Here is a 13,521-nt window from a genome sequence, read left to right as displayed (position 1 = left end):
TTTATTATCAAAGATTACAACTCTGAAATTCCTCTTCTCCAGATAGCCACAAAACCAGGAAAGAAAAGAATAGCAGCACAATCATCAACCCCAAATCCCCCTCCCCTATACAAAAAAAACGAACAAAAACGGAACAGGCATATCAACCCCCAAATCCCCCTCGCCCGCACAAAAGGAAATCATGCACATCGGGAAAGCCTGAACAAGTTAAGGATCTTCAGGAAAAGGAAGACTGGGAGACGACAAACGTCTTTCAAATTATAAAAGGTTTTGATCAGTAAGATCAGGGAAAATGTTTCCACTTGTAAACAAGACCAGCAAAAGGGCCCAGTAATATGGGAATGTCACAAAAAAATCTGAAAGGATAGTCAGGAAAAATGACTTTTAAAGGCAAAAAGCACAAACGTGTTTTAGATCTGTGCATCACAGATCTATGACGCTTTACAGCACCAGTGATCAGGGTTTGATTCCCAGCACTGCCTGTAAACAGTTTGTACATTCTCCCCATGACTGCATGAGTTTCCTGTGGTTTCCTCCCATATTTCAAAAATTTACGGGTTAGAGTTAGTAAGCTGTGGACACGCTATGCTGGCCCCTGAAGTATGGTGACACTTGCGGGCTGCCCCCAGCATATTCTCAGACTATGTTGCCCGTTCACACAAACAACACATGTCACTGTACATTTTGGGATGAGGAAAAGAATGACTGGGTCCCACCTGGCTGTTGAGAGGAACTGTAAGCTCTATCTATCTATGTAGATTCAGGGGCAGGATAGGAGAGGGGATGTGGATAATGACAGAATTAGGAGTGACGATGCTGCTTTTCTTATAGATAACTATTTCCAGTTTTTAAAAGATCCTTCCCCCCCTCCGCTCTTCTTCTACTGTCCACTATGGCCTCTTACCTCTTCTCACCTCCCCCTGGCTCCCCTTCTCCTGTGATCCACTCTCCTCTCCTAACAGATTCCTTCTTCTCCCTTTATCTTTCCCACCCACCTGACTTCACCTATCACCTTCCAGCTATCCTCCTTTCCCAACCCCTGCCTTTTTATTCTGACATCTTCCCCTTTCTTTTTCAGTTCAGAAGAAGGGTCCTGGCCCAAAACCTCGACTGTTTGTTCATTTCCATAGATGCTGCCTGACCTGCTGAGTTCCTCCAGCATTTTGTGCGTGTTGCTTTTCTTCTAGATGATCAGCCAGATTTAACATAATGAGCTAAATATGCAATGATTAGCTCGTTAGGTTAAATATCCAGAACAAATCTCAAAGAGAGGACTGGTGGCCAATTGCCCATTGGATAAGAATCTCAAGGACCGGAAAGAAAACCAGCCTATTTTAAATACAAACCACATGCATTTCTTTCTTATAGTTTCTGACATGCAGCTGGGATTTGTCCCTTAGATTATGACCTCCCAATTATTTCCTTACCCCTGTTAATCTCCACCCACGTCTGTTACCGTCAGAAAATACGTTCATATTTCATAACATTAAGCAATTAGCATTTGTAATTGAAGGAAAAGACTTCTGAATGATATTGGCCTACTGTGAAGAATGTCCTATTTCCACTCACTTTGACAGAAAAGACCATTGACAGGCGTACAGTTTTAATCTTCAGGGATCACAGCGTGGTCCCTAACTTTTTCATAAGCTGATGCCAACTCAATTAGTGATTTCACACAGCATGTTAATGCCTCATACAGCATGAGGCAGACCCAGCCTACGGATAGAATAGGTAACTGTTGTGCGCTGTGTTGCAAAGGGCTGATGCTACTGTAGCTGTATTGTGCTCAGTACAGTTTCATGCAAGAGCATCTCAGACAAAGGGCTGGTGTCCAGTTATCCATTGGGTATAGCAGTATTTTTAATCAAAATAAACAATTAAATATAAATCAATCAAAACCTTTTCAGCCTGGATTTGAGTCGTAATTTAAGTACCTGACAAGAATATTAAAGGTTGAAGTTTCGAGAAGAATACTTACCACCAAAGGACACCACACTCCGATCAAATTTCAACATTTGTGAGAGACGTTAAGCGGTTTGTAAATGTTTAAATATTGGCATCTGACGAACTCTTTTGGTTCCTGACCTGACTTTGAAGCCACGATGGTCAAGACACAAGCAGCATGGCCCATGCAAAGTGATTCATTGAGTCAAGCTGCTGCCTGACATCACCAGAGATCCCAGTTCGATCCCGATGGAGTTTGCACATTTTCATTCTGACGCACAGGTTTCTCCCGGAGAACACGGAATACTGTGGCACATTTCAGGTCCCTCAGCCCATGATGTTGCGCAGGCAAATATAAACCTACTCCATGATCAATCTAACACTTACTCACCTCCTACTCTGCCCATAACCTCCATTTTTCTTATATCCATCTGCCTATTGAATGGCACTATTGTATCTGCCTCTACCACATTACCGTAGTGAATCCCAGAACTTAATCCTACTTACCAAGGACTCACTATTTCCCTTTCTGGCTCCCCAAATTCCTTCTTAAGCTCCTTCCTGTTTGCCTTCATCATCATCATCATCATGTGTCATCCTGTATGATGTGGGTGATCATGGTCTATTGGCCATGATTGTTTTTGGCAATTTTTCTTTTCTATGGAACTGGTTTGTCAGTGCCTTCTTTGGGGCAGTGCCTTTACAAGACGGGCGACCCCAGCCATTATCAATACTCTTCAGAGATTGTCTGCCTGGCGTCAGTGGTTGCATAACCAGGACTTCTGATGTGCACCTGCTGCTCATACGACCATCCACCACCTGGTCCCATGGCTTCACGTGACCCTGATCGGGAGGCGAAGCAGATGCTACACCTTGCCCAAGGGTGACCTCCAGACTAGTGGAGGGAAGGAGCGCATTACATCTCCTTTGATTTAGACATATCTCCACCCTGCTGCCCAACCTGTTTACCTTATAATTCTCAAAAGCTCTGAATGATTATTGCTTCCCAAGCCTTTTGTTTTCCTTCTTCCTTTTGACTGTGTTTCACCTCTCTTAACAACCATCGTCTCTTCACCCTACCATCCATTCCCTGGTTCTGTGGGACAAATCTGTCCAGAACCCCACGCAAGTGATACCTAAACAAACCCCATATTTCCACAGAACATTTGTTCCTCCCACATCCCAAGGATCCAGGGTGGTATTGTAATTTGCTCCTTGTGTGTAGGTGAGCATAGAGAGCCTCAGGCACGGTAGTGTAGTGGTTAGCAATAACGCTTTACAGTACAGGCGACTAGGGTTCAATTCCCACTGTGGCCTGTAAGGAGTTTGACCGTTTTCCCAGTGACTGCGTGGGTTTTCCCCCACAGTCCAGAAGATATACCAGTTGGAAGGTTAATTGGTCATTGTAAATTTTCCCATGATTAGGCTAGAATTACATCAGAAGATTGCTGGGCAGTGCAGCTTTAAGGGCCAGATGGGCCTATTCAGTGCTGTATCTCAATTAATAAATAAAAATGAATAGAGTTGACAAAAATTCTGAAGAGAATAAAAAAAATGTAACTACTGTAGGATTAATGTGATTGTCAGTGCAGATTTGATTGGCCAAAGATTTAGTTCCTGCTCAGTAATTTTCTTTGACTCACTACAGTTTAGAAGAATGAGGGGGATCCCCATTGAAACCTGTCAAATATTGTAAGGCCTCGCCAGAGTGGATGTAGAGAGAATGTTTCCAATAGTGGGAGAGTCTAGGACCAGAACGAACAGCCTCTGAATACAAGGACGTCCCTTTAGAACAGAGATGCGAAGGAATTTCTTTAGTCAGAGGGTGATGAATCTGTGGAATTCTTTGCCACAGGAGGCTGTGGAGGCCAAGGCATCGAATATATTTAATGTGGAGGTTTAAAGGTTCTTGATTAGTAAAAGCATGAAAAGTTATGGAGAGAAGGCAAGAGAATGGGGTTGAGAGGGATAATAAATCAATGATAAAATGGCAGAGCAGACTCAGTGGGCTGAATGGCCTAATTCTGGTCACATGTATTATGGCCTTGTAACTCTAAAGCTTGCACTGAAGGCAAGAAATCCACCAGTAGCATTTCTTCAGTTGCCACAGGGAGAAGGACCCTGCCTCTGCCCAGCCCTCCTGGCATTTGTCCCTTCCTTCTGGAACCTGGTCCTTCCTGAACCACTAGGGTTGCCAACTTTCTCACTCTCAAATAAGGGACAAAGTAGCAGTCAAATACGGGACACTTGTGCTTATCCTGAGAGAGACTACCGTGACCATGAAGCCTTGCGCGGGCACCTGTGCACGCATGCGTGTGCGTGCCGATTTTTTTCTACAAACGGGTTTTGGCTTAATCTTCCCGATTCTGTTATGTGAAACTACACTGTACATACATTATTTCTACTTTATATAGGCTGTGTATTTATCATATCATTCCTGCCTTTACTATATGTTAGTGTTATTTTCGGCTTTATGTATTATTTGGTATGATTTGGCAGGTTATTTTTTGGGTCTGGGAACGCTCAAAAATTTTTCCCATATAAATTGATGGTAATTGCTTTTTCACTTTTCGCCATTTCGGCTTACAAACGGTTTCATAGGAACGCTCTACCTTAGCGGGGGAAATACGGGACAAGGGCGGTCCCGTATGGGACAAATCAATTTAGCCCAATATACGGGATGTGCCGGCTAATATCGGTCAGTTGGCAACCCTATGAACCACCGATCTTAGTGACAGGAATCATTCCCTTAGTTCTTTGATGGATAGGACACACATACCTTGTATTCATCAAAGTATCCCCAAATGCTCATCATATTTTTGTAAATAATACAATTTTTATATGGAATTAAATAAGGACCCAGAATAGGCTCTGGGCCCAAACCACCTATGACTGTTTTGAAGAGAGGGCGGAGTCCAGTGGATGGGTGGGGAGTCAGCAACAAGTTTAAGGGCAAGGGTGATGGTTGGGTTGGTGATCAACACTGGGGTCAGTGCTAGTGGGATAGGAAAAGCTACCCATTTCAGGACTGGGAGCCTTGAGAAGGTGGGTTGTCGGGGGGGGATCATTAGTGGGTGAGTAGTTCAAAGGACGGACCCAAAAGGATCCCAAGTGTGTGCGCGCATGCGCGCACACAGGACAGAGAACGATGTCATTAAATTCAAATCCAACAATGAAACCATCTCATGTTGGGAAATTCTGGACTGAAAGTGACTCTGAAATGTTGTTTGTTATATTCCCACTCGGTCTGCAATTTAATTTCTTGGCTATAATCACTACCATGGCTTCTGTGTGTACCATCTACAGAGAGCACCCAGATTGTTGGTAACTCGAGGCAATCACCTCCTGCGAGTCTAATTACCTTTCTCAAACTCATCTCATTATCCTTGACGCTTTCACACCAGGAGTAGTTACAATTAGGACAATTCTGTTTTCTCATGCGATACCTGCGATAAACAAGAGGCAACAGATTACCACGGTGAGGGGATCAGTTTTATATGTTGAAACACTCAAGGTAGTTGCAGGCAATAGTAAGTCCTTTTAGAGGCTGGTCATGGCCAGAAGCCAAAAGACACACACTCAATGTCTTAGGAACAGCTTCTCTCCCAATGCCATAAAATTTCTGAGTGGACAATGGACTACCTCAGTATTTTTTTGCATGATTTATTTAATTTTTATATATGTATATATATATATATATCTTGTGAGCTCCATCCACCCATTCAATGTGCAGTCCTATTACATATCAGGGCTGCCACCTGATGATGTAACAAGCCTTTAGAGGAGACACTCACCTTTCACATAATACATGCATGAATGTTATTACTGATCATGAAGTCTTTGCTCATTCAATTCCACCAGCTTCATTAGAACCAAATGTGGAGAGATGAACATTCAAGGTCCAGTATTCTTGTTCATACTTAGTCCAATGATCAAAGACAAATTTCTCCCTGGGACGAAGTTCAATTACAGCATTACTAGATAAAACCTCTCCTAATGTTATCCCATAGAGACGGATTAAATGATTGTGTCCAAGCTCTTTACCCTCTACTTGGGGTGTAAATTCAGATCCTGAACATGGGCGTACAGCTCGAAGTCGCTGCTGATTCGGAATCTTCAACGTGAAACTGGAGGCTACGGACTATGGGAATTAGGAACCTTTCCCCTGGTGCAGTGGGAAACACTCACTTGGGATTGAACCTGGTGATTTGTGTTGGGCAGAGTTAAGGCAGCTCTGTTCTGCTTTCTGCTGGAATTTACCAGGTGGTTTCCAGATGAACACTTCAACCAAGGGGCTGAGGAGGTTGTTAGGGTATCCCATGACACCATTCGTAGAGGAGCAGGGGACTTCTTCCCTCTCCCTTTCCAGTTAATACTGGTGCAGCAGATTATCCAGACATTACTACTTTGCTGTGTGTAGGACCTCCCTACCTACAAGCTGGCTGCCTTGACTACAGCTTAAAAGTATTTGACATTAATTTCTCCCCACTTCCCCTTCTCTTTTTTTCCATTCCCTATCCTGCATCCCCTCTCACCTCTTCTCTGATCATCTGCCCATCACCTCCTTCTGGTTCCCTTTCTCCTTCCTTTTCACCCATGGTCTACTCTCCTATCCTATCAGAGTTCTTCTTCTTCAACCCTTTACCTCTTCCACCTATCACCTCCCAGCTTCTTACTTCATCCCCCCTCCCCCACGCATCCACTTTATCCTCACCTAGTCTCACCTATCACCTTCCAGTTTCTACTCCTTCCCGTCTCTCACCTTATTCTGGCTTCTTTCCCCTTCCTCTCCAGTTTCAGCCTGAAAAATTGACCGACTTTTCCTCTCCATTGATGCTGCCTGACCTGCTGAGCACTTCCAGCATTTCGTGCGTGTTGCTCTGGATTTTCAGCATCTGCAGAATATCCTGCATCATGAGTTTTGGGATGCCCTAAATACCTTCCTTTAGTTCTCCATTTCACCTGAGAGTGTTTAATGTTGACACTGCTTGGCTAAAATAGAAGGTGAACCCATTCTGGAGAAAAGGGAGATGGAATCTGGTGCCGTAATTACTGTTAATATTATTGCTGGTGATAGAAACCCACCTGTACATAATGCTTTGCAAAATTGAGGCAAATGGGGTGATACCTATGCCAGCTCCAATCAGCACGGCGTGTTCGGAGGTAAAGATGGACCGAGTCGGAGTTCCATACGGGCCGTCAATGTAGCACTGGCAGGGAGCACAGAACATTCATTAACGTACACACTTGCAGATGAAAGTATTGACTAAATCTGTACCATTCCCTGTAAAGAGATACAAAGGACAGTGAAATTTCTTGCCCAATACAAATGTTTCTTGTTGTATTTTTAAAATGATGAACTTCAATAAAAAAATTACAAAAAAAATCTCTGATAAATATAACAGGTAGCAGGGTGGAGGTACACCTCTACCAAAGGAGGTGTAAGGCTCTCCTTCCCTCCGCTAGCCTGCAGGTCACCCTCGGGCAAGGTGTAGCACCTGCTTAGCCCCCAACCAGGGTCACGTGAAGTCATGGGAGCAGGTGGTGGATGATTGTATGAGCAACTGGTGCACATCACAAGTCTTGGTTATGTAACCAATGATGTCAGGCAGATAATCGCTAAAGTTTTGCTCGGAAGAAGGCAACGGCAAACCACTTCTGTAGAAATACTTGCCTAGACATTCATGGTCACGAGACCATGAGAAGGTTAATTGGTTCGCGATTCATAAGCGTGTCAAAGGTTATGGAGAGAAGGCAGGAGAATGGAGTTGAGAAGGAAAATAAATTAGCCATGATGGAATGGCGGAGCAGACTCAAAGGGCTGAATCCTGCTCCTATGTCTTATGGTCTAACAAGACTCCTTCCAGGAGTAGCATAGTTATGCACCAGCCTGCAACTTCAACATCTCTTTCTATCTTTTACCAGCATAAAGTGTTGGACTGAAGAAATCTTGTGAGGTTGCAGGAGGAAGGAAATAAGAAATAAATAAATTTACTTTGTCAAAATACTGTTTTATTATAAGCTACATCTGGAAAAGAAGACAGGATAAATAAAGGTTGAGGGGAGGGGAATGTCTACAACCTAGGTGAGGGGCAAGGTGGATGGGTGGGGGAGCTTTCTTCATCCGATTTGTTAATTTGATGGACGCCTTATCTTCTTGTTACTGCCATCAGGGAGAAGGCACAGGAACCTGAAATTCCACATGTAGTGATTCATAAAGAGCTTCATCCGCTACACCATCAGATTTCTGATGGTCCACGAACAACACCTCATTATTCCCTTTTATGCACTAGCTATTTATTTTGTAATTTATTTCAATTTTATGCCTTTGCACTGTACTGCTGATGGAAAACAATAAATTTCATGTCAAATGAGACAGTGCCACATATTTATCTCTCCCACCTATCACCTCCCAGCTTCTCAATTCATCTCCCTTCCCCCACCAGCCACCTGGTTTCACCTGTCACCTGCCAGCTTTTACCTTCCCCTCCTCTTTACTATCCTGGTTTCTCCCCTCTTCATTTCCAGTACTAATGAAGGGTCTTAGCCAAAATGTCTACTATTTATTCCCCTCCATAGATGCTACCCAGCTTGCTGAGTTCTTCCATCATTTTGTGTGTGTTGCTCTGGATTTTCAGCATCCGGAGAATTTCGTGTACATAGCAAATCTGAATCTGATTCTTCACGTGCACCATTATTTAATTTTATGTTCATGCTTCATTAAACTGGTTATTGGCTAAAGTATCTTGCGCAGAGCACAAGACAAATTCACACAAGCCAGAATTATTCTCTCAAAGATCAGGCTAATTCAAGAATCTTTGAATGAATGAGTGTGGCCACTACAAAGAAGGCACGACAGCGGCTATATTTCATTTGGAGTTTGAGAAGATTTGGTATGTCTCCAAAAACACTCAAAAATTTTGACAGATGTACTATGGAGAGCGTTTTAACTGGCTGCATCACTACCTGGTATGAAGGGGGGCACACTGCACAGGATCGATGAGAGCTGCAGAGGGTTGTAAACTCAGTCAGCCCCATCATGGGCACTAGCTGCCATAGTATCCAAGACATCTTCAAGGAACGATGCCTCAGAAAGGCAGCATCCATCATTAAGGATCCACATTCCCCAGGTCATGCCTTGTTGTCATTGCTACCATCAGGCAGGAGGTACAGAAGCCTAAAGGCACACACTCAACAGTTCAGGAACAGCTTCTTCCCCTCTGCCATCCGATTTCTGAATGGACATTGGAACCATGAACACTACCTCACTACTCTCTTATTTCTACTTCCACTATTTATTTAAGTAGTCAATATATTTAATACTTACTGTATTGCAGAGCTTTTTTCCTTTCTCTATTATTATGCATTGCATTGCACTGCTGCCACGAAATCAACAAATTTCACTGCATGTGGCAGTGATATTAAACCTGATTCTGATTCTCATTTTGAAGCCACTGGCTTCAAACCTTAGCATCACTTTAGTATCTCAATGCCATTGAAGTTAGAATGGTGCAAAATTGAAGCAATGTTGTTTTGACAGGTACCATTGAAATTTTAAGTAGATATGAAACATAAGAAATAGGAACAGCAGTAGGCTATATGGCCCCTGAAGCGGTTTCTTCATTCAAATCCTATTAACAATTAACTCCACCAGTTAACTTGTTAAACTGAATCTTCACCTAGCTTTCTGATAGCTCTGTTAAATACTAATGTTCCTGCTATCACCCCACAAAGAACAGCAAATTCTCCTGGTATCCTGGTGAGTGTTATTTCTTTAACCTAATCAAAACCATTTCAAAAAGGTGGCTTCCATCATTAAGGACTCCATCATCCTGGATAAACCCTCTTCTTATTGCTACCATCACGGAGGAGGTACAGGAGCCTGAAGGCAAACTCTCAATATCACCTTCTTTCTCTCTGCCATCAGATTTCTGAATAGACATTAAACTAATGAATACTACCTCACTATTTTTGCTTTCTATTAACACCACTTATTGGATTTAATTTAATTTTTTATATATATAGTACTGTGCAAAAGTCTTAGGCATGTATTAATAGCTAAGGAGCCTAAGACTTTTGCTCAGTACTGTAATAATGTAATGTACAGCACTGTGAGGTTGTCACAAAAAAAACTAATTTCCCGACATTTGTGAGTTATGGTAAGCCTGATTCTGATATGAGTCTCTATTGTGGACTGAGAGTGGGAAGGGAACAGGGAGAGGGGGATCATGGTTGGGAAAAGGGGAAGGGAGCAGGGAGGAGGGGAAAGCACCAGAGGGACATTCTGTAACAACCAGTAAAGCAATTATTGGAATCAAATGACCTTACCCAGTGTCTCAGGGCTGGGTGTGTCCGCACCCGTGTCACTCCCCCACCCCGGCACTCCTTTGCCACCTGTCCCACACCCCTCCCATGGCACTCCACCCACACCATTTCCAACATCACTTGCTCCTGCCAGATTTACAAACTCACTCTCTGCTCCATGTTGACAAATACAATACCGTGCAAACGTCTTAGGCACCCTAGCTAAAAATATATATATATACACACACTCAAGTACTGTATTTCTTAATGCAATTTATAGTTTATTTTTATGTACTGCTGCTGCAGAACAACAAATTTCACGACATATGTCAGTGATACCAAACCTGATTCTGATTCTGCTCACACACCTTGGTTGAGTCAAAAATTAGCCCATGTTTGTATATATGAAATAATGACACTTGTTTAAGGTAATGCATTGTGCATCAGAAACACTTCCATTTCCTTTAAAGATGTGCTAATGTGACAGAGAATCTGACTTGAACGTTAGAAAGTTTTTCTTTACCTTAATGTTGCAGTATTGATGATTCTCACCCAGTTTTGTAGAGACCTTAAAAACAAGAGTAGTCATGGCTGAATTGGTGATACTGAAAGACTCCGCAGATTCAACAAGACCTCTTTGCCTTCTTTTTGCTCTTTCTTTCTGAGGCTATTCATCCTGAGGGAAAGATGATTTTGCAGATGCCTATTGCATTTCTGTATTTCTAGAAAATGGGCATGCTTTGTTGGTGAGTCTGGAATACACTAGAGCCCATGTTAACTCCAGCTGTGCCTTAATCCCTCATGTGTACTTCTGCTAACAATGACCAAGTTCAACATTCAAAGTACATTTATTATCACAGTATGCATAAATTATACAACCTTGAGATTCGTCTCCTTACAGGCAGCCACAAAACAAGAAACCCTAATGAAGCTATTAAAAGAAGACTAACAAACACCCAAAGCGCAGAGAGGGAAAAACAAACACAAAACAAACATAAAGGCAAGCAACAGCATTCAGAATGAAAGTGAGTCCATAGTCACGATATGCTAAGCGCCATCTTAAAACAGAAGGTCGGGGTATAGGATAGTGATGCGATTTGTCCGTTTTCTTCTCATTACTTTTGACAAATTTGATCAGCTTTGATACCATGAGAAATAGAACCAGACTAGGCCATTCAGCCACTACCTATCATACTCCCTAACATCCAAAGACCTATAGACCTCTGTCTTGAATATACTCTGCAAGTGAGCTCCCACAGCACTAAGGGAGAGATGTTTAAAGATTCACCACACTTTCATGAAGAAATTTCTTCTCATCTCAGCCCGGAATGGCCGACTTCTTATGCTGAGATGGTGATTTCTAGCACTAGTCAGTCCAGCCTGGGGATACATTATTCCTGCATCTGCCCTGTAAAACCCTGTACACAGAGTTTTATACCCTTCAAAGAAATCATTCTTCATTTTTAGAAATTCTAGAAAGTGTGGACTCAGTCTGCTTAAGTGCTTTTTTAAAGGACAATTCCTTCCTCCACCCCTCAATTCTATATATATCCTTCCTTTGGTAGGAAAATCAGACTTATACTCAATGTTCCAAAGATAGTCTTGTCAACACCTAACATAATTGTAATAACTATAGTGTGCTAAAACAACACAATCTAGACTTTGAAGCTACGTTTACTCTTGGGTGAGTTGGGTTTTGCAGTTGGTAGTTCGGTTGGTGGAGTTGGTAATGGGTTCTTGTGGTTGGGATTGGCTTTATGGAGCAGGGCTGGGTTTGTGGAGTCGGGAATGGGCGTCTGGAGTTTGGGCTGACTTCTGGAGTTGGGTTTATTTATTTTATTTGGAATTACGGTATGAACTAGGCCCTTCGAGCTGCACGACCTCTGGCAAACCCAATTGACCCTAACCTAACCACAGAACAATTTACAAGGACCAATTAACCGACCTGGTACATCTTTGGACTGTGGGAGGAAATCTGAGCACTCAGGAAAAACCGGCGTGGTCACGGGGAGAATGTACAAGCTCTTTACAGACAACGGCGGGAAGAAATTGGGCTTTGAGGTTGTGGTAGTCACCTCTCCCAGCTACATTCTTGTGAGTCCTCCTAACTTCCACTATCTAGCCATCAAAATATTTCTTTTTACTTTATGTTTTTATAACTAACGAACCACATTAAAAAAAAATAAGGAGATGTTCTGTTTGCTCAGAAAATCTCTAGGGGTATTTCAGAGTCCTGCCAACATGGTCATCACTGATACTGATGACAGATGATCTGATCAAGAACACACTGTTAGTTCTGTTCTGTTACCCAGTACTTTCAACTCAAAAGCCCTCATTGGCGTAACATTCATTAAGACATTCTGAAAGGGACAAGAAAGACACTATAGGGACCAGGCTAGTTTTGTGTGCCACCTTGTGGACGACTTCAGGATGTAAGAATCGAAGAGATGGCACATAGCTAACGAAAGCAGAAGTAAAGGGGAGGAAATTACATTAAAGTACAACAAAGCAAAGAACGATGATTAAAATACAGACATGAAAGCATCTCCTCCTGGCAATATAGACAAGAACTGTGTACAACGGGAGATAAAGTTACTTTGCTGCAGATCTAACAAACAGCAGGAAATCTAATTCTTTGATGAACAACTGCCTCAGGCATTTCTAATTCATTAGTTTTGGTTTTGTTCCTGTATTGTTTGTAAACTACTATATTAAAGAAATAAAAATGGTTTGGTGAGATTCTTGAAATTCCCCCTTCCCCTTCTCTCTTTTCCTGTTCCATTTCCCATTCTGGCTCCCCTCTTACCCACTTCTCCTCAGCTGCCCATCACCTCCCTCTGTTGTCTTTCCTCCTTCCCTTCTTCTCTTGGTCCACGCTGCCCTCTGTTCCTTCTTCAGCCCTTCATCCATATTTACTAACTTACTTATCTATTACTATTATTATTAGCATTTTTTGTATTTGTGCAATGTGCCTTCTTTTGCAAATTGGTTGTTTCTCAGCCACTTTTATTCTACTTTTTATTCTACTGTGAGTGCCTGCAAGAAAATTAATCTCAGGGTAGTATATGGTAACAATACATACTTTGATAATAAGTTTACTTTTAACTTTCTTTCCAGTCCTGATGAAGGGTCTCAGTCTGAAATGTTGATTCTTTATTCCTCTCTACTGCCTGACCCTCTGAGTTCCTCCAGCATTTTGTGTTATCCTTAAAATATCCTTTTTCTAAATATACTAACATCGATCTATGTACATTTCCAGAATCTTCTAGCAAT

At 42.3% G+C, this 13,521-nt stretch overlaps 1 protein-coding gene across 1 annotated transcript in view; it reads right to left on the bottom strand.

Annotated features, from left to right (window-relative positions):
• Positions 1 to 13,521, bottom strand: part of nox5 (NADPH oxidase, EF-hand calcium binding domain 5) — an 86,255-nt gene that overhangs the window by 19,969 nt on the left and 52,765 nt on the right. Inside the window, exons 11-13 of the mRNA XM_072277872.1 lie at positions 10,772 to 10,816; positions 7,030 to 7,154; positions 5,306 to 5,390 (exon numbers count right to left, since the gene is read on the bottom strand). Of these exons, the coding sequence (XP_072133973.1) occupies positions 5,306 to 5,390; positions 7,030 to 7,154; positions 10,772 to 10,816 (255 nt within the window). The remainder of the gene's footprint in view (positions 1 to 5,305; positions 5,391 to 7,029; positions 7,155 to 10,771; positions 10,817 to 13,521) is intronic.

Source organism: Mobula birostris, chromosome 14 (genome assembly GCF_030028105.1).
Source record: "Mobula birostris isolate sMobBir1 chromosome 14, sMobBir1.hap1, whole genome shotgun sequence".
Classification (NCBI taxonomy): domain Eukaryota; kingdom Metazoa; phylum Chordata; class Chondrichthyes; order Myliobatiformes; family Myliobatidae; genus Mobula; species Mobula birostris.
This window is presented reverse-complemented; position numbering and strand designations above follow the sequence as displayed.